This window comes from Aptenodytes forsteri, unplaced genomic scaffold, assembly GCF_000699145.1.
Source record: "Aptenodytes forsteri isolate BGI_AS27 unplaced genomic scaffold, ASM69914v1 Scaffold11, whole genome shotgun sequence".
Taxonomy (NCBI): domain Eukaryota; kingdom Metazoa; phylum Chordata; class Aves; order Sphenisciformes; family Spheniscidae; genus Aptenodytes; species Aptenodytes forsteri.
In genome coordinates this window covers 2,406,019-2,428,383 of record NW_008794155.1, presented here as the reverse complement: position 1 = coordinate 2,428,383, position 22,365 = coordinate 2,406,019, and the positions used below count along the sequence as shown (strand labels likewise).

Genomic DNA, 22,365 nt, shown 5'->3' with positions numbered 1-22,365 from the left:
GGTCCATGAGTATAAAAATTACTGAGTGCACATAGCTGAGTCTGCCTCTACTGCAAATTCTTGCTGCTGCAAGATACAAAAAAATACTAAACAAAAATTGGCTCAGGCACATGTGCCTACTACTCATACCAACTTCATGGCATTCAAGCTGTAAAGTAAGTGCAAATATTCAAGTTGCCTTTAGAAAATAGTAAAATGTATAGCTTCCGTGGACTGACTGCAATTCAAAGAAAGTTACAGACCCTGAATCTGGTAAATGCTATTTAATAATCCAGTTGTGAAACAGTTTCAGTATTTCTTTCTGCAGTAGTTGTAAGTATAATGAGTGAGGAGCAGCGCTAATAAAAACACAACAAAGATTTAAGAAAAGGATTTGATCCCCCTGAGCGTTTGACCTTTTATGCTGAAGGCAGGGCGGCATTACCGTGTCTCCCAATTTGAGATTTACGCCGTTCATCTCGACGTAGGAAAATGACTGCAGGGTGGTGTCACGCTGAATCTGCTCCTTCTTGCCAGGGGTGGACAGGCGCGACCAGACCACCATGTACTGCAGCGGCAGCTTTGAGGAGGGGCTGCTGTAAGTGCACTTCAGGTGGACGCGACCTTGCACAAGCTCGGGAGTTATCACTGGTTGCAAAGCCAGGCTTGTGAGTTTGTCTGGCAGAAGAAAACAAAAGAAGGATGTAGCACAAAATGTTATTTTAATGCTACAGTTATTCACACAACAAAGAGATTTCCATATAACTAAACATGGGAGAAACGCTACATTTTATATTCTTGTGATCTGATTATTAACTATGCAAGCAAGAAAATTTATTTCATACGAAATGCAAAAATTGCTAATTGTGTACCGAATACCCATTGTTGTTATAATATTTGACCTGCTTTTTGTGTTTGTTTTTTTTTTTTATTTTGCAGTAAGAGAAATGTTATTGAAATGAAGCACTCAGATTAACACAAATTAATTACTTTGGCAAAGGACATCAGCTTTGTATTCCCCTGAAGCACAGCCTTTTGATCCAAGTTTTGCAATAAGTACAGAAGAGATACGAGAAGTCATCATGTTGCAGAGGTAAACTGACTCTCGGAGAGCACCCAGCCCATATTGCCATGCTGTGAAGATCCTCTCCAGGCTGTTCTGGGATATACCTAGGCTGAGTCTGCTCACTATAGTCTCCCTCTGCCCAGAATAATGCCATTGCTTTAAAAATACAGCCTGCTTTCTATAAGCTTCAACAAGTAATAAAGTCTGAAACTTTTCTTCCTGTTAAACTCACCTAGAAAGTAGAAACAAAGAGATGTATAATACTGTAGGGTGATGTTCTTTCATCTCTAAAGACCCAGGCTCAAATGGAACATGAAGCTGGTTCAGATGCTTTGAAAGGGCAAATTAAGTAACTTTTTTGGAGGAGTGTAGAAAATATTATGGAAGCCCAAGAGAATAAGGTATGAGGCTGTTACAGCAGAATGAAGAACCAGTATGTTAACATCTGTCCGGGGCAAATAACAAGAGGTAAGAAAAAGAAACAAGTTACTGAAAATATGAATAAGGGCCAGTTGTTTATACCCTTTTCTCTTTTGTTTCTAAGGGAAGCTGCCTCAAACTATGGCTCACATTATGACTTTCTGCAGGAAATTATTCCAGAAGGACAAAGTTAGGTGATCAGCTCGCGGGAGGATGTGAGCAGAATTGCAAGCACGTACGCTGCTTTTCCCAGCCGTGTCCTTCCTGCCAAGCTATGAAGCCTTAAATTCATTTTGTTTTGCAGCTAAGATGTGCTGACCAGTGTCCTCTTCCCGAGCCTCCAGCGGATGGGGCTGGGGGATGGATCCCGGCAAGAAGCTGTGACGGTGCCAGCCGGACCCAGCTCTGGGGCTGCATAGAGGCTCCTGTGGTGCAATGTTCACAGCTGAATTTAATACAGTGAGTTAACAACCCCCAATAAAAACCTTCAGCTGTGGGTGTTTTCCATCCAATACAACCTAAAGACAAGAAGTTAAAGACTTGGGAGAGCTGGACCTTACTGAAATGCCTAGGGAAAAAGGTGAAAACTTAACAGCAGTGGTAAGAAAAAGGCAGAAGGTCGTTGGTTTGGGATAGATGGGAAGGGATAAACTTTCTTTTATGAAAAATGCAGGCTACTAAACAGGTACGGATCAACAGAAAGGACAAAACTAATCAAACAAAATGTATTGGTAAAAAAATTCTTCAAACAAGGGTGGTGGAAATCTTATTGTTTAAAAAAAGCCAAGGTTAAACTGGGAAATGACTATATTCAGTTAAAAAGTCATTTCTGAGAAAGAAGTATGGAAATTAAAGAGCAGTTTCTTTTGTTTTAGTGGATTTTTTAAAAATTTCAAATAGTTAATTAATCTCACTTTCTTTGAGCCTTTTTTCCTCCCTCTTCTTCATATGGGAATGTTAAAATATTGATAAAGATAAGAAAATAGGTATCTCTCACTTTAAAATTTATTTAAGCTTGAATTTTGCCTGATTGAAAGGTGATAACCCTACTTTCTCAGTGTGTCATGTCTCTGTCCAAAAAGGCTGAAAAGGAAGTATAAAGGTAGTTTTTTCCTTTTGAGAAAGAGCTGTCTTTCCTGGCTAAATCTATGTGCACCTGAACATGCTCCGAAGTTCAGAAGGTTTAACTGAGTGAGCAATTGCTTTCTGCTATTCCTTTGTTTCCTAGCTACCGAAGAGAGGTTAGATCTCTTGTAGTAGGCTGAAAATTATTTCTGACGAGAGTAATTCTATAAATGTCATGAAAAAGATGTTATCGGTTTGGGTTTTTTTTCCTTCCAGAGTTTCAGAATTACCTTTTTGGGGGGTATACTGGATTATTGAAGATAAGAACAGACCTTAGATGCAGTATCCTGGATACAGCGCCTCAATAAAACCGAGATGTCTCTGCTCACTAGCTGTGCAACTTCAAGCCAAAGTGGAGCCAAAGACAGTAGGAAAGGTTACACGTGAACTGTAACCAAGCAAAGAACACTTCAGTAATACACACCAGATTACATTTTGCGCTGGTAATAATAGCTATTCCTCAGGAACACCTTGGACCGCCGCTGATTTATTTTCTACATGGTCTGCATCTTACTGGGAGAGATGCTTGACTCGCAAGGTCACAGAGATGTGTGTTGCAATACCAGGACCTTTGAACACACAGCCAGAGAGACATATGCAATCTTATTGATAAATACTTTACCGATCCTCACCTTCTGCACAGTAGCCCATGCATCCTTGAGTAGGCTGCAGGAGGTACACAAAGAATTCGCCGCAGTTCCTGATGGCAATGGGTATCCGAAACAAGCAACAGTCCTTGGTGCCCCCGAAGAAGACCTGCCAGGTAGCACAGGCCGTGAGCCGCTTGCTCTCACCGGGAACCGGCAGGGATTCAGACTTCAGCGACAGCCACACCGGAGCTTGTGTCCCGCATTTATTCATCTGAGGATGCACACAAAAGAAACTGTTTACAGCAAATGCAGTAGGGTTCTGCGGAGAATCGTTACGCTCCAAGGCTTTGAGTGTGGTGCACTTGGAGGGTCAGTGAAAAAGCTGTGTAGGTGGGCATGAAAATGTCTTGCTCAGTTTAGAGAGGTGACTTTACACAGATAAAATTCTCAAAGAACACAATAACTGGATTCCAAAGTATTTTCCTCTCTTTTTGGTTGGTCTGTATGAAAAAGTTGAAAGCATGTAAACAGGCTAAATCTCATCTCTGGGAAGCACACTTTGGGCCAGGTCAGCTGGCCATTCCCATCCATGCTTCATCTGTGGCAGAAGAAAGCAAAGGCTGACAGAGCACGAGGGTCAAGAAGATGTTAGGTCGACCTCGAAGCGGGACACTACTATGCTCAGGGCATCACACACCAGCACCTGCATCCAAAACAGCTACAATTTCAGCTGCCATTGTCCTGACAGCTTCTGCCCTACCCCTCCAGCACATACTGGACACTTCTTTGGGGCTTGAGCTTCTCCCTCATTCTTGAAGGGAAATACATATGCAGGATATACATGGTTTGATCAAATTCTCTGGGGTTTTTGACCTTCACGTTTCTATCTATTAACAGCTTCCACTAAATCCCTGAATCCCCTAAACACAGGAAATCCCAAAGCAAAAGGGGTTGGTCCTAAATGGGTTAAAGTGCAGTATTTTGAGTCGTGGCTGGGAGAGGCTGCACCAGGTTTACCTTTCCCAACTTACAGATGGATGTTCAGGCATCTCAGATCTGAATTGCCCTCTGTACCTGCCAGGCTCTTCCCACTGACTAAAGGGACATGATTCTCCAAAGCTGTCTTTAATTTAAGCATCTCAGTGATAAGATTAAGCATAATCTGAGCCTAATAAAATATACACAGCCAATTACAATGGTAACTTCTTATTCTGTATCATTACCTATCATCTGCCAATATTGAAAGCATTCAGATATTTGAGCTAAGGTTTGAAAATTATTACCAAACACTGACAATAATTTATTCTCAGATATCAGTCATATTCCGCAGAGCGTGACTGCTGCCGTTGCTTTGCATTTCTTCAGCCAGCAATAGTGAGCTATCTCTAATAGTCCCACTCTGGGGACATGCTTCCTCCCGGTGCTATATACATTTGGCTATATATCACGTTGAAAAAAACCAACCCACCGTTGTTTCCCATTGGCTCAGGTTTGCTGTTTCACTTTTTAAGATCAAAAGTTGTTTGTGACAGCAGGGGAAGCGGTGAAAGTCAAAGGATAAATTTATTAACTCGCGCGCCAGTGCCCTCCTGTAGTTTGAATTCTACCTGGGAGCTATACAAGCCAGAAAGCAGGGATGGGGGAGTGGGGGCTGCACACCCAGAAAAAGAAAGGTATTTGAAGAAAATAAAGCATATGGCATGACACGGTCTGATTTACATTTGGAACTAGTTATTGTCGGGCTTCTAAAAACAAGGATTCCAGAGAGACACCATTAAAATTGTCCAAAGTCTTTTTTCCCCCACGAAATGCGGCAGCAGCCGAGCAGAGGGGCTGACCCTGCCCTCCCGTTCGGGTGCCCGTGTCCCCAGCATCCCTGCGGAAGGCGCTGGAGCTCGCCCAGTGCAGCAGGTCCCCAGGGAGGAACAGTGCGCCGGCAGTGTGCTAGCGAAGGAGAAGAGGAGATCAACATGAAAATGCTTTTACGTAGAGTTTTAGATTAATCCCTTCCCTTCCTTTATCTAAAAGCCATGTTGTATGTATTTTAAGGGATTTGTTCTGTTTATTTATTTACAGCTTTAAGGGACACCGGTGCTTTCTGTGCTGGACAAAATGCAGATGTCGGGAATTTCTTGTATCCTGGTGAACTTCTGACCTAGAGAACGAGATCTGATGTGCAGTAATGTGTTTCCAAAGCACGTTTGTGAGCATACACTTGTAATGACACAGAAGAGTGGAGCAAACACTATCCAGAGAAGAAGGTGTGCTGTATGCAAAGGAAGAAGGATGGGCACAGAGAGAAGGACGGCAGCTGGAGCTCAGCAGTCTCTGCTTCATACTCATGGTATGTTCTTGATGAGATACTTGCACCTTGAATTTCCTCTTACTCCAGGTAACTGCTGACTTCAGTGCCTCTGCATGTATCAGTAAAGATTGTTGGAATGAATCATGATTTTTTAAAAATACATTTAAAATACAGGTATTTGTGAGTGTACCTCGCAGGTGTTTTCAGCCCCACAAGCTGGGAAGAATTAGAGTAGGGGGACACAGAGCAGAAGAGATGAATGAGCACTGGAGCTCAGTGGGTGTGTGCAAGCTCGCAGAAAGCCTCGAAGGAAAATGGTTTGGTAAGGAGACACAGCGCAGCCCATCCCTCCTGGGGCACTCCCCTGCACAGCTGACCCCACCGGCGCTCGCTGCCCAAGGAGGAGGGATGCCGGCACCGCTCGTGCTGTGGGAAGCATTCCCAGTGCTGCTAACACCCAGTGCAAAGGGCTGTTGTGGCCGTTTCCTGACACTGAATTGCGGAAAAGTGACCTTCATTACTTTGAGGCGACTCGATCTCATGTAAATACCTGTGTCTCAAGGAACATTTGCACCCACGGCTGAACAAACTGAAAAAATACTCTAACAATTTTCTGTAGAAGACCTTTTGCTGCTCAAAATAAGTTATTGCATCCATTCACTTCTGCCTTTTACTAGTGTAACTGGCCCCAATACATCAAAGTTGCTCCTTGGGAGTGTGGCCGCTGGGCTGCCCCAGCCAGGCATGCGCGGTGCCTCAGTTTCCCTGGCTGCTGCCTGACCTTGGGCAAATCACCCACTCTTTGTGCACCTCGCTTCCTTATCTCTAAACCGGTGGTAGAGGTGGCTGAGGTGGTAATAGTACTTCCCTGCCTTGCAGCAGTGCTGAAAAGATAAATTCATTAATGAGACACCCATCTATCTGCTGTGCTATGGGCCATGTAGATAAATAGACAGATGCGAGTGCATTCTGGCTGTGAAGAAAGACAAAATGTGATCCGTATGTAAAAGTGGGTCTTTGTCTCCTGTTAACACAGAGGAAAAAAATAAAACGCTGAAATAAGATGACGGTGATTTTTTCCCTCTTTGTATTTATCCTCGCCACAAGTCTGTGAGCCATTTCAGCGCTCCAGAAAGTACAGATTAGCACCGCTGACGTCAGCCGCCAGCGTTGTGTGCAGGCTTTCTGATAACCCCCCGCTGTGACCAGCAGCACCCTGGATTTGTTCTGGCGAATCTTGCACTGAAACTGTTTGAACGAAATAGTTTATTATGTAATGTGCACAAATTACAAGTAATAATGAACCCTTTCGACTGACTTTGCACCCAGGAAAAGTCAGACGGTGAGAAAGTAAGTTATTGTAACAAACTATAGTACAGTATTACAGGCTGGTCAAGGAAGAATTTTGGTATAAATCAAACATTTCTGTTTTCCTGGCAGCTTTATGACATACATGCATTTAGTTTCTGCTTTGAACTACATGCTGTCCATCTGAGTCAGGCAAGTTGCCCCATGCTAGCCAAAAGGATTTGCTGCATGAGGCCTCTGTGAATTAGAAAACAGACCTGGGAAGGCAAGGGCAAATGTATATTCATGTATTCAACCAGCGGTACAGGTAAGAGCAGAAAAAAAAACAAAGAAAAAAATATAAAAAAAAAAAAAGTCAGGAGAAGAGGCTTCAAAGAGCCAAACTTTTCAAGTCCCAGCTGTGGCATAATTAGCATTAAATTTTGTAGCAGTCATTTGGGAGAGTAACCAGAAAATTGAATACAGAGGTAAGAAATGACTGGCATTTAAGATATAGCATTTACCTGCAATAACTACAGTCATCGCTGCTCTAAGAATAGCATAAAGCTGTGGGAATCTCACACCATAATTCAGCAGCATTTCCAAAATGAAGCAGAGGAATTATACAGCTGCCTCCACAGACCAAGCTCCGCATGTCTCTCACAGGCAGGAGCTCGTCCGCTGGGAAGCCAATGGTGAGGATGAGACCATGGCTTTGCTGGGGTTCTCCAGGTGGTCTACATAACGTAGCCTGCACGGCAGCACTATTGCTGTGGCGTGCAAAATACCCGCGTTTCTCACTTGAAATGGAAGCTACGCAGCAGGAAGAAAAATAAGCTACAACAGCAGCGACACTGGAAAACACGTGTGTGCCCACAGTCCATCCCTGTATTTCTAAGTATATTGGTAGGTCTAATGAGAGATAGTCTCTCTCCCTACAGATCCCGTCCCCCTTTAAGCAGCGTCCTGGATGGTGAGCTGCAGTGGACGTCTGATTAACACTCCATATGAGAGATCACAAGCATTTGATTGCTTCAGATGACATATTTCCTTGGACTTGCAACTGGCCAACGTAATGGCAAGTTAGTGAAGTAAACTATATTGTTGTAAACCCTAAATTTAGGTCATTCAGTGCATCTGCATTAGGTATCCAGTGACACAGCTTGGACAAAGGAGAACTTATCCCACACAAAAAGGAGTTTTTAGGCTGTTGCCAGGCTTCTTTAGTGCTCAGTATCCTTTCATACTTTATCCAATTATAATTAACTGGTGTTTTTAATCTTCAAAGCATTTTATAAACCTTACCTAATTAATCTTCGCGACACCTCTATGTGGCAGGTAAACATTCATTAAGTATTTTTGATTCATAATTAGGCACCAGCTAATCGTTTAAATAATTCAGTTCAGAAAACCTAAATTAAATTTGTTCCCCCTTTGCCAAAACAATGGGACAAACCATTATTGTTTAATCCAATGATGTCTCCTTCCATTTAGTTGGGGTTTGGAGAAGCAACTAGTTTGATTGATTGAACACTCTAAGGTTCTTTATAATTGCACAAAGAAATCAAGCTTGATTGTTCTTGTCACTTGGGTATTGCACTGAAATTATGCTGTTAAAAATAAATAGCACCATATGTGAGAAATGCATTGTTTTAGTTAGATGGCGATGGAAGGCTTTTTGGTATACTGTTGGTTGGCAGTTAAAGCACTGTGATTTTGCATCTGTTATCCACTCAAAACTTTACTTTGTCTTAGTTTTTTGAATTTCTTTGTACTAAGTTAAAGTAAATAAGATTTTTTTATTTCAATCTGGGGCCGAACTCCACAGGAATCAGTTTACGTCAGGAATATCTGTAGTAGCAATTAAACCGGTGCCTGTCTTCTGCTTCTTTTAAGTACATGCTTCTGAACAATAGAGGCTGTAATTGTAATTTCTACAGAAGGCTTTTTGTACGCCTGAAAAACAAACAAGAAAAACAAAACCTCTTCATACCTACCATTATGATCTTAGAGCATTCACGTATACATGTGAGAAAGAGAATTACAAGTGAAAATAAGAAATAATACCTTGAAAGTGTCACTTGTTTTTAATTTCATAAAACAATTGCAAATCAGAGTAGGATTGGATTCAGAGCAAAATAAAAATTTAAAATAAAAAAAAAATTAATAGTAAGCGGTTGAGCTGTTGTATTTTGACTGTGAGTATAAAATGTTCTACGACAGGTTAAGTAGAGGAGGAAATTAAGCTGAGTATGGGAAAAAGCAAATCTTCTTCTCCAGGGGCTACAGTATTAAGCATCATAGGCAGGTTAGATTTGACATGCTTTAACATGACCTTATTTTATACACCAAAGATTAGCATTTAAACCTATGTTTGAGCCTAGTGTGTATATATATATATAAAAGTAAATTTATATTGTTAAAAATTCAACTGTTGAGGAAACACCAGTCCTGACTGCATAACATGTCCTTCTTATGCCACATTTACCTACAAATTTGGAGATGTTTTTGCTCATTTAGAGAATGAAATTTCTGAAGAAGGATATTGGAGTTAATCTTGATATACCGTCACAGGCAGGTATTCTTACTGGGCATTTCCAACACAGAATGACATATCCGCAACTAACCTGTAGAAATCCTTGCTGCAGGATTCTGGATGCTAAAAAATTACAGTGACTGGACTGGCTCATGGGAGAGAAATCCTTTTAAAGTCTCATGCAGTCCATGTCTGAATCCAGACGTCCCTGAACCAGGGGTTGCTGGAGATTGGTAACCTGCAAAGCTGAAACTATTGCCCTGCTCCTGCCCTCCCCTCCAGACAACCACGTTCAGCTGCCGGCAAGGATGAGCACCTGGGGCAGGTGGACCTCCGCTGTGGTACAAGAGGTCACTTGGAGGCTCCTGCCATGCATGCCAACAGGATTGCAGAAAATAAAGTGAACCCAAGTGAGGGGTTGCCTTAAGACTGGGAGGAAACCAAGAGTGAAGCAGTGGCTGCTTTGAGAGGTTGAACTTGAGCTGACGGGATGCAGCGCTGTGCACGTACATACCTATGCGTGTGTGTATCTCTGTACGCACCTGGTATGTGCCTATCAGTCCAAGCACTATGCATATTTTCATATGCATACGTATATAAATGCTGAACCATACATCTGGGCCATTTGTATTGATGCGTGTTGTGGGAGGGCTGCTGGCTGATGAGGTACTCTGAGATTTCAGAAGATCTGGAGACCAGTGAGACCAGTGTCTCGCCTCGGCAGTGGGTGCACAGTGATTTTTGTGGTCAGCGTGGTAACATCCGTACTAATCTCTCTGCTCAAGGAATATGGTACCATGAATCTTCTGTTTCAGAGGACAAGTGTTTGACAGTGACAGTTGTTCTAGTAGTAATTCTGGTTTTAATACTTTTCTTTTTAGCTTATCATTTGCTATTTGCAATTGACTACTTAAAGCTGGAAACATTAGCATTGCTTTGAGAAGTAATGAATTCGACTCGTGCATGTGGTATCACGGGTATTATTGCTGGCTCCAGAACCAATTAGTATTTACATAATCAGATTCTTAATTGTTTTTCCTTAAGGTTGAAATAATACCTTGAAAGTGTCACTTGTTTTTAAATTCGTAAAACAATTGCAAATCAGAGTAGGATTGGATTCAGAGCAAAATAAAAATTGAAATAAAATAAAAAATTAATAGTAAGTGGTTGAGCTGTTGTATTTTGACTGTGAGTATAAAATGTTCTACGACAGGTTAAGTAGAGGAGGAAATTAAGCTGAGTATGGGAAAAAGCAAATCTTCTTCTCCAGGGGCTACAGTATTAAGCATCATAGGCAGATTAGATTTGACATGCTTTAACATGACCTTATTTTATACACCAAAGATTAGCATTTAAACCTATGTTTGAGCCTAGTGTGTATATATATATATAAAAGTAAATTTATATTGTTAAAAATTCAACTGTTGAGGAAACACCAGTCCTGACTGCATAACATGTCCTTCTTATGCCACATTTACCTACAAATTTGGAGATGTTTTTGCTCATTTAGAGAATGAAATTTCTGAAGAAGGATATTGGAGTTAATCTTGATATACCGTCACAGGCAGGTATTCTTACTGGGCATTTCCAACACAGAATGACATATCCGCAACTAACCTGTAGAAATCCTTGCTGCAGGATTCTGGATGCTAAAAAATTACAGTGACTGGACTGGCTCATGGGAGAGAAATCCTTTTAAAGTCTCATGCAGTCCATGTCTGAATCCAGACGTCCCTGAACCAGGGGTTGCTGGAGATTGGTAACCTGCAAAGCTGAAACTATTGCCCTGCTCCTGCCCTTCCCTCCAGACAACCACGTTCAGCTGCCGGCAAGGATGAGCACCTGGGGCAGGTGGACCTCCGCTGTGGTACAAGAGGTCACTTGGAGGCTCCTGCCATGCATGCCAACAGGATTGCAGAAAATAAAGTGAACCCAAGTGAGGGGTTGCCTTAAGACTGGGAGGAAACCAAGAGTGAAGCAGTGGCTGCTTTGAGAGGTTGAACTTGAGCTGACGGGATGCAGCGCTGTGCACGTACATACCTATGCGTGTGTGTATCTCTGTACGCACCTGGTATGTGCCTATCAGTCCAAGCACTATGCATATTTTCATATGCATACGTATATAAATGCTGAACCATACATCTGGGCCATTTGTATTGATGCGTGTTGTGGGAGGGCTGCTGGCTGATGAGGTACTCTGAGATTTCAGAAGATCTGGAGACCAGTGAGACCAGTGTCTCGCCTCGGCAGTGGGTGCACAGTGATTTTTGTGGTCAGCGTGGTAACATCCGTACTAATCTCTCTGCTCAAGGAATATGGTACCACGAATCCTCTGTTTCAGAGGACAAGTGTTTGACAGTGAAAGTTGTTCTAGTAGTGATTTTGGTTTTAATACTTTTCTTTTTAGCTTATCATTTGCTATTTGCAATTGACTACTTAAAGCTGGAAACATTAGCATTGCTTTGAGAAGTAATGAATTCGACTCGTGCATGTGGTATCACGGGTATTATTGCTGGCTCCAGAACCAATTAGTATTTACATAATCAGATTCTTAATTGTTTTTCCTTAAGGTTGCAGAGTATAATCTATGGGTTTTTACCCCCATGTAAATGAGGGGAAGAAGTGCGTTTCCAGCCATCTTTCTGGCTTCACCGTGAGCTGTGAACCAGTCTTGCAAGGCCTGCCTGCCGTTAGAACGGCATGGCATTTGGATTTGCATTGCGGTTAGCAGTGTGCACTGCTCTTCCGTAATCCACAGATTGATCGTTTATCTGACTGTAGAACAGATCTTCAATAACATTAGCAGGTTGTGTTCTCTCTCGTTTCTTTTCAGTATTCATTCCTTTCCTGGGGCTTGCCCATATGTACGTATATACAGACATATGTGTATACCCTATATTATTTTAATTCAGAAGCCTGAATTAAAATAATAATTTCTGTAACCGATGTATGTTTTTCCTATATTGACTGTTAAATACTCTCTGTATTTTTAATAAATTTTCTGTTGAGCTTTAATATTTATGTCGCTTTTGTTTTTCCTCTCAAGGTCATTTTACTACTAGGTCTGGCCATGCCTGTGCATTGTTCCTTGCTCTTAGTACAGTGCCTTAATCTTAGTAAAAGCTTCCCTAGGCTTTTTTCCTTTAGTGTTTTTGCCTTTCACAGTGAATTTGGCAGTTCTTGAAGAACAAACTATTGTTTGTGACCTGTAGGCAGTAGCCTCAATACCTTGGGATATAAAATTTGCAAGTTTGTTTTGCTTTTCTGCTAGGATTTGTTGTTGGATGGGGAAATGGCTGTGGCCAGGAGTGCATGCCTAGGATCCAGTAATTGCTGGGCCTCCTTCAGGAGCACAGGGGGAGAGGCAAGGAAGAAATAGAGGGAGGAAGGTTAGCATCATTCATTACCCCCCAGATAATTTCAGCAGGCAATGCCTAAATTGGAAAGCTGTTTGAATCAAAAGTATTTTGCCACTGGAGGAATAAGTTTATGGACAGCAGTTGGATTCAAGGGATGGAGAACTCAGGAATACAATTCATATTTTCACTCTTTTTTTGACATAAAAGCTTTTGGGTTTTTGTTCTGCCTTTTTTCCCTTTGTTTTTCATTTGTTTTTTTTTTTTTAAATTAGTGGATGAGAAGCAGCTTTTTAAGAGTTGTTATTTGTTTTTCATTACAAAAGTAGCTGTGCCTCTTAGCTGTGACACGGTTGTAGATTGAGGCTCTCATAACTCCTGTATGTGACTTGGTTCTGCTCTCTGTTGAATATACTACTTTCTGTGGTTATGAAACAATATTCAGACAGGGCCACAGTTTTATTGTGGAGCTTTTTCGTGGCAAGATTCAGAATACAGGCTTTGAGAGCGTGTCTGAAGGAGTCGGCTACCCCTGCCCAGGCACCGCAGTCGGTTCTGGGAGCTCACCTCCCTTGTGCCCACCCAGCATGTGCCATTTGTCCTGCTGCAATTCTCTTCCTAGCTGGGCAGGACCTCTAAATCTCCATTATGGTTTAAATCCCTTTTGAGCTCAATTGGGTGACAAGAATCCTTACCTACTATCACTTTGAATTAAGAAGTTAATCTTATGCATCGATAAGCAGCTAATTGTGTCCGGCCAGTATCAACAGGATAACACCAGTCATATATTTTACAAGGTGCTGGAGTAATGTACTTTTTAACTCTCCAGCTGTATTGTCAGGCTTTATTTGGTCTCTTTTCTCTTCTATCTGTTCAGGATTTTGTCTTTGACTTGTTTAATTAAAATCAGCTCACTCCAGCCAGGCTGGAATGTCCAATAATAACTGCTTATTAAGTAGTGGAAGCTGTGCAGTTATTAATTTAAATGATTTTATTCCAGAGGTTTTGCTCAAATTAAATGGAAAACCAAATTAAACAATGATTTAATTAAGTGGAAGAGATAGAACGTAGAGGTAGATTTAGAAGGTGAAGATCTAAAAGCAAGCATATTCTTCCAGTTGTGACATCTAACAGATGTAATCCTTCATCAGCATGGCGAAGCAGAGATTTACTGTCATTCAGAGGATAATGAAGAAACCAATGGCAAGAATTATGTTACAAGATAAGAAACTAAAGTAATGAATATAGCTCTACAAACCTGAACAAAAAACTCCAGAGAAGAGATTAAAAGAAACAAAGCATGTATTGTTGGAAAGAAATCTCATACAGTCAAGCATTACTACATATTCAAAATTGCTGAAATACAATGGCAAATTAAATAATTTTATAGAATAGTTATACACTTATAGAGTAACTTGTAAAAATAAACTTCATAATGCATTGGGATATTCAAGGATGACCTGCCATGAAATGAATATTTCAATAATAATCATGCCAATTTGTTCACGTTAATAAGATTTATGGTTTGTGTATGCAGAGAGTTAGAAATCCCACAGAAGTAACAATTATCTCTTAACATTTCATTTAACATTAGATTATTAAGATATACTTCTACTGTGACAAGTTCACACGTCCATTTTGAGTGGATATGAAACGTGGTTTGCTAATTTTGAGAAGGTTCTCCAGCTAGGGTAGTACTGCCTAACATTAAACTTCCTGGAACTCTAGGTTGAATATTTCATCTTTAAAGTCATTTATGGTAATTAGTTTATTATTTTCTGAATAATTTTGTTTAACAGTGTGTTTGAAATTATTCTAACCTCCTGCAGCTGGGCTACTTGAGATGGCATTGACTTTAGTCAGGGTCTCAAGTTGCTCTGGCAGCAATGATTGCAAGTTAAACGTTATTGTCATACATATTAAACACACATAAAACCAGATAATTATTGTTTTGTCTTTTTTAGAGAGTAGTCTTATGCGCTGGAGCTTTTTTGCTCTAGAAAGCCATTAGCATACTTATGAAACTAAATAATACGAGAAATGGTAACAGCGGAAAAAGACTCAAATTTAGTTTTTCCTTCTGTATCACTGAAGAATCTCTTTTCACATTCATTTTTCTGATTTTTCCCTTCTGATTGCATAATAAAGACATATTCCTAATTCACAATAAATTGTATGGGGAAAGAGTCAGGTTCCAGAATCCATTCTTAAAGCAACAGAATTGCTTGAAAAAAGTATAACTTACAGTGACAGATGTGGATTACTAAGGATCTCTCTTCAGAGTTGGAAAACACCTTGTTTTATGTTTGAATAATGCCCGGAGTATAGGGATCCTGGTCTCTGACTACTGCCCTTGAATATGACAGTACTATTATTATTATTATTACTGTTATTACTATTATTGGAAAAGTGGTTTTCCCATTACCACTCACCTATCCCCATTGCAGTCTACTGGCTATGGGAGTATACAGGTGGCTGGAAAGGAAAATTACATCAGAGGATATATTCAGGTTCACCAGGGTTAGTGCTTAAGTTTTACTGACTTCGACACATCTCGTTGGCATTTCCGCGGGCCTGTTGCCGATCATGAAACGGTACCATGCTGGTGGCAAGGAGTGGTCACAAACCAGGTCCTGAATCGCCGTTCGCTGCAGCTCCAGCGAGTCAAACCTGGTGCTGCGGTAAGGATTGCGGAGGATGCGGTGTCCCTCCGGGGAGCACTCGGGAGCTGGAAGGGGTGAAAAAGGACAATGATTAAATAAGTTAATTCAAGTAAATTCAGTTGGATACTGTTAATAACCGCTTAAAGGGGGGTACATCCTCTTATGTTCAGGTTCAGTTTAGGATTGGGCTAATTTTCAAGGCAAACACTGGAAAAACACCAAATTTGGAATTAAATATATAAAACTGGAAGCTTGGTAACATAAAGATTTTAGTTATCTAGATTTTCATCATATCTGAATCAGAACCAGAAACCTTAACCCTTTGAATGTGATCTCAGTCTAGTTTTAGGGATTAACATCTGAATCACTCCTCCTTGGAAATCAAGTAATGTTTTGAGGTTCCAAAGCCTTGTGATCTTTGAAAATACATGTTTTTTTAATTTAGTTCACTATATGCATGAGCATTTTAATCACAATATAAATTGATGCTCAAGTACAAAGTGCACTTCACATACTTTTAAATACATATTTAGAATAATGAAAACAAGAAATGCTGAAAAGAGAAAAAGAAATGGTGAAAAAACAACAGTACCATGGGTTTTTAGAAATAAGCTCGAGTTAGGCTTGCAAATATTCAAGCCTCAGGTCAGGCTCGCCTGAGGCATGTACCCATAAAGCCAAATGCAGCAGAGCTACTGGGCATGTATTGCAAAGTTTGAATCAAAACTGCTGCCCCTCGACATATGGTTGTTTACACGCCTGCCCTGTTTATTTTCATACACCTCTTGTGGTTTTTTTTTTTTACAGAATATTCAGTAGTTTCTTATCACCTAATAAAAAGAAGCCTTGCAGTGATTCTTGTTGTTTATTTTCAAAAAGCTGATCACGTAGAAGAAAGGGCCTTTTCTTGGTTATCTTAGCCATTTCTCTATGAGGCAAAGTCCATTTTTGCTGTGTTAGCACTGCAGAGTGGATCACAGGAGGAGACCGGGGTGGAGTTGCTCCGCTTTATCCATCGGCAACAGAAGGCTCAGCTAATTTCTTGCTGCAGTAATCTTTAATTGCTAATGATGAGGTAAGAGGCAGGCAGCACATCACAGGAATTGCACAACCTGGTTTCGGGAGCGAGCCTGGCAGTTAGCAAAAATCACCTCTTTGCACTGTAAATAGAGCATATTTATGTGCCACGGTTGACAGAGAATGAGACCCCTCCCCATAATATCATTTTTCAAATGTCACTTTTCAGATTATGACTCTGCTTTAATATTACACCAGCGGCATTCCAAAAGAGATTTATCATTTTAATTTTATTGACAAGATACTCAGAAGGTCAAAGTCAATCCATTTACAGTACTATTTTTAAAGATTATTTTTATTGTGCCAAAGGCAAGGCAATGGTATACAAGACAAATGGGGACAAAATGTAGCGTAACAGAGCCTTTATTGCAATTTTCAGGGAACTAAACTGCCAAAGCGATAGCGCAATTCCAATGCAAAATTCAGCTGAATTAATACAGTTGCCTTTTTAAATAAAAAAGGTGTGCCCTAGGCTTTTCTTTTCTACGGGTAAGAGCCATTTTAGAGGGAACATTTGGAAATACTGCACCTCTAATTAAATCTGGGATCCAATTCCATCTCTCAGATGTCCTTTCTGGGGATTTGGGTCCAGAGGTGGGGACCACATGGAGACTGTCCTTTGCCAATTCCCAACCCAAGGGAATAAGTGACATTTCAGGAGACCAACTATTGTGAGCAAATGAAAAGTTTACCCTATATTTAAAAACCGTTAAAAAATGCAGACCCTCGCTGACCCCTTCGATATCATTCAGTGCTTCAGGAGTGTTGATGGAAACGGGACTTTGGCTCCTGGTGCCTTTTGCTTGCCCTAAGTACCTACTTTCTGAACAAAAGACAATAAAGTCTAAAAGTAAACAGCTCTTTGCACAGTATTGCCACAGGAATCCTGCAAGAGCATTGTAATCTAATTAATTGCATTCACTTTCTCAATAATAATTATATCAAATACTCCCTTTAAATGTAATTAATAACCTTCTGCTCAATATGTATTAGTTATAATCCAAATTCACACAACGTGTTGTGGTCTTACCAATGATTAACTACTCTGTCTGAACAATGCAAATATATTAGACACTGAGACATGGCTAATTATTTTTCATCCTTCGCATAGTTTTGTTTGCAGTAGTTTAGAAAATGCTGTTTCACATATTAACATTAGAGGAGCTGAATGCTGCGCATGGGACTTGCAAAGGGCAGGGAGGGACTCGGAGGAGCATGTGGGGGAGGCATGCAAGGTCAGTAAGGAGAGGGGTGTTCACCCATTAAATTTAACAGTATTTGGGACAAACGCCATGTGTTCACTCCCTAAAGAGCAAATATCTGAAGCACTGGCTCAAGCAGCCACGACCTCTAAAGGTGTATTTTATTCTGTATTAAATGTCAGAGTACGTTGATATACCTGTGACTGAGTTTAGTTATGCTTGCAGACTGTCATCGAGGAGGCAGCAAGGCAAATTGATCTGCTGTCAGCTCCCCTGGAGCCAGGCTGACGGATTTTGTTCTCACCCTGATGCAGATCAGACTGAACCACACCGGAGTCGATGGCGGTGCGCTGGCACGGAGCAGGAGGGAGTGCGAGCAACAGCTCACCCAGGTTTTGCAGCAAGCCATGAGCAAAACAATCCCTCAATTATTGAGTTTCCCTTGTAAAATTGTGCTTATTACAGCCTTATGACAGAATCATTGTAAACTTTAACATGTAAATTGCAGGCCATGGTACAAGTTAATTACTACTGCCTTTCCTGCAGAAATAAATAAATAAATAAAGGCAGGCATCACTGTAATCAGACTATATTATGAAAATATTATTGAAAAACAAACCCAGGAAGATACAGTTGAGCTCTGTTGGTTGTTCACCTGAGGGATGCCCACGTGTACCTTATGGTGACTGCAGTTACACTCTAATCAGATGAAGTCTTCCAGGTCATTTTTAATTCATGACAAAGTCAGATGCAGATGTCAAGTTTGTGTACAGTGATGAAGTGCTCAATATCACAATTGTCCCTCCTGTTGTGGGGAACAATAAAAGTCCGCATCCATGTCTTGTACGGAGTCGCTGTTATTCTCTGGTGTGCAAGCTAGATTGCCTTTAAGGGGAAATATTTATTTCTTTACGTATGAGAAATCTACACCTTTAATTTAATCGCCCAGCTTTATTCCTGTAATTGCATTAAAAGGGTTTATGAAAAAAATGCTGGCTTTTCAGGGAGCTGAGTGCTCATCGCTGTTATGACCATTCAGATTTCCTTCAGGAAGAAATTAAACTGTGCAGTGAGATTTTGTTGCTCTTGGTCCAGAGTGTTGTTGGAATTAAATGTTGCGTGGTAGCTGGTGCTTTAGTCTCCTGCAAAGAGCTTCTTCTTGAATCAACATCACCCTCGATATAAGCAAGGAGCTGTTGCTAAGACATAAGGATTTGTTTGCTTCACTAGACTTAAAGCATTTTTTTTTAAACCCAACAATTTTGTGGCAGCAACTTGCTGCAAAGAGACACTGAGTAGCTCCTTTTTGACACAAAAAGCAAACAAATAACAATACCTGTTGCAGCTGCTCAGTGAAAACGGCATTTGAATAACTCTGGTAGCATGATAAAGCAAGTCCTGTGGGGGAAATCTGTCTCCGTTGAAGCCATAAGGAAAGTTGCCGTTAATGCCTGGAGGTCGAGATTCACCTGACATTAATGTGCGGGAAGTTGTTGCGTGCAAATGAAATGAAGGGCAGCCTGTGGGGTTGCTGGGAAGAGGAGAGCATCCTGCAGAAGGCAGAAGCATCCAGAAATATCCGATGGAAAATGAGCAGAAAGTGAATATCTGAACTGGTGTTTCATGCTGAAATACAGTTGTGGGCCTGGGGTTTGGTTCTCATTTAAAGGAAATATTGATGTGACCACAGCTGGAGGAAGACATGCATGTCAGTAGATCCTGGGGGCAGCAGCCCAGAAGCCCATTCTTGGTGGGTTGCTCAATATTGTACTGGGGAGGACAGAGGCTCCACAAGGCTATACCAGGGACCAGCCAAACAAGAGTCTGGAAAGGTGTTTTTAGGGCATTACTCTGGGATGCCCCCAGCACAGGACCCCACATTTAACACCTTAAACATCCACTGGCTGGAGCTTATTTCCAGCAGGTTGGTAACTGGGTGGTTTGCAAGCAGCCAAGCCACCCGTGCACTTCTTGGGCAGTGGATTCGGTGGGAAAGATGCTGCCGTGGGGACTGCCAGGCACCCACAAAGGGTCTGTCCATGCTGGCTGATGCTCATGGCCATGGGAGGAAGCATCAGATGCTTCGGGGAGGGACGCCAGGAAAATTGGAGTGGCAGGCTGAAAACTTGAAAGGAAATAATTTGCTAAACATTTGCTTTCATTTCTAAAGGCAGGCGAGCACGGGTGTGACAGAGCTCTATCTGTCGCTCTTGCTCCCGGTAAATATCAGTGGCTTATGTGGAGGAAGGTTTAAGAAGCTGTGAGATTTTGTTTGTTTGTTTTGAATAGCGGCTGCAAATCAAATAATATCAATAGGTGATGGCAGCTAGAAGACCCTGAAAGAAATATAGTCCACAAGCCTGAGGTTCATGTTTGTTTTGGACAAAGCGGTGCCAGCCACTTAATATAGTTAAAGGGCATCCTAAAGCTCTGGGAAATAGTTGGCAGATGGCAAAATAATTTTTGTGTGGAGGGTGAATGAAAACCCAGTGACTGATCCAGGTAATACTAACCAACAGCACCATTTGGCGATGTGCTGTAATTGCTCTGTGACCAGGAAAGAGATATTTCCAGGTGCAGATTTCTTTCTCACCGTTGTCCCCCACATCGTGGGAGCCCGGCTGGAGTCTTCCCGCAAAACCACAGTGAGCCCCGGGGCCGGGGAAGCGGGGCTGCCCGCCGGCTTTCACATGGCTTCGCTCATAGGCAGAGAGAGGGGGTGCCTAGGGAGCTTTTGAAGTACGATGTTTGAAAATATGCACACGTAGGTATATGTAAGTATGCGTACGTATATATGAATGTGTGTATATGTATAGATATATTTAGTTTTCAAATTATTCATGGAAATACTCATATTTTCACCATTTGTATGACATACGGTAAATTTTTTGAATCCTTCCCTGGCACATTTTCAGATTTCTGCTTTTTGATTCTTACTCTAAAATCCATAGTGGAACAAAACATTTTCCAGAGTGTTTGAATTTCTCTTCACAGGAAAATTAAGAAAGATTTTCTTTTGGAAAAAATCAGTCTGAAATTATCTAAGAAGCCTCTTACTCTAAAATCCATAGTGGAACAAAACATTTTCCAGAGTGTTTGAATTTCTCTTCACAGGAAAATTAAGAAAGATTTTCTTTTGGAAAAAATCAGTCTGAAATTATGGCTATGAAGCCGTAACTCTGAATTAGTTGCAGACAAAGGTTGTGTTATCTTTCTTCTCTTTCTCTTTTAGATACAGAAGGAAACCTTTTCATCACCAGCCACTTCCATGCCCGGTGGCTGTATTTCACTGATGTAGCAAAGCTCAGGTGAAAGCTCCTGAAGCTTTCAGTGTGTCAGTGCCATCCACTTCCCCATATTATGATTGACCATACATTGGAAGTGAGTTTGGGCAGAAAAGGAAGGCAGATATTGGGAAAGGGAAATTCTTTCCAAGCTCTTAATGGATGTATTCAAAATAACAGTAGAAAACTGATCTGACAACATTTAAAAATTTCTTTTGGTGTATGCAAGTTCCAGATGAATAGATAAGGCATTTGTAGCTAAGAAACATCTGACAGTTTATTGCAGATGAACGTTCCTGCCTTATTTCACCAATATTTGCTAAGATTTTAATGCAATTAGTCTGCATGCTGATGACAAAAATTTTATTCCTAAAAATATTCAGAGGCAGAGACTTGTTGTAAATGTGAATGTGATCACTGCAGAAAAATGCTTGAACCATGCCTGCTCCTCTGGTAGGTAAAACATATTAATTTTATAAAAAAACCATGATAGCTAATAAATAAAGCTATTTTCAGATAATTCAGAAGCAGAATAACCTCCTACTGAACTGAAATGATAAGGAAGCACATTGTATAAACACCACATACTCATAATGGCCAGGTCTTGAACAAGTCACAATGCGTTCATAAGACGAAATTGATAGAGATAAATGAACTATTGTGTAAAATGAATGTAATTATAGAAAATTTGACCTAGGAAGAGGCTGAGCACCTGCTGAAAAGAATAAGACATTTTTCATACATATTATTTGTACTGAATAACAGACAGAATTAAGAAGAAGGAAAATCAGGCCAAGCAGGAACATGGTTTTCTAGGAGTCTGCAGCTTAATGCTTCCCCTTAGATATTACACTGTTTTGAAAATATGGCGTCTTCTCGTAACTCAGGGAACTCAGCATACAATTAAAGACTCTTTCACACGTCTTATAGAGTAAGCATTCTTCTTTCAAGGCAGGCTTTAGACTGTTCAGCTCTAGACGTCTGCTACATTGGAAACAAAACATAGCCTGCAATACATCCTCCTGCAGTGCCTGAATGTGGTCCAAGCACCAAAGACAGAGGCAGCGATGTGGGAAGAGATCCCTTTCCTTCTTTCTGCAGTCCCACGGATGCTCTATATGGTACCCTTGATATATTTTACTTACAGTATATGTAACTGAAACTCTTACTACAGATTGCTCTCACCAGTCCCACAGGGGTCCGTATTGGGACCGGTACTGTTTAATATCTTCATCAGTGACACAGACAGTGGGATCGAGTGCACCCTCAGCAAGTTTGCAGATGACACCAAGCTGAGTGGTGCGGTCGACACGCCAGAGGGACGGGATGCCATCCAGAGGGACCTGGCCAAGCTGGAGAAGTGGGCCCATGTGAACCTCATGAGGTTCAACAAGGCCAAGTGCAAGGTCCTGAACCTGGGTCGGGGCAACCCCCGCTATCAATCCAGGCTGGGGGATGAAGGGATGGAGAGCAGC

At 41.2% G+C, this 22,365-nt stretch overlaps 1 protein-coding gene across 1 annotated transcript in view; it reads right to left on the bottom strand.

Moving 5' to 3' along the window:
• The window catches only part of LOC103899489 (von Willebrand factor D and EGF domain-containing protein), a 189,286-nt gene that overhangs the window by 133,754 nt on the left and 33,167 nt on the right, over nt 1-22,365 (bottom strand). The window contains exons 2-4 of the mRNA XM_019472158.1: nt 15,208-15,392; nt 3,223-3,451; nt 425-657 (exon numbers count right to left, since the gene is read on the bottom strand). Coding sequence (XP_019327703.1) covers nt 425-657; nt 3,223-3,451; nt 15,208-15,392 — 647 coding nt within the window. The remainder of the gene's footprint in view (nt 1-424; nt 658-3,222; nt 3,452-15,207; nt 15,393-22,365) is intronic.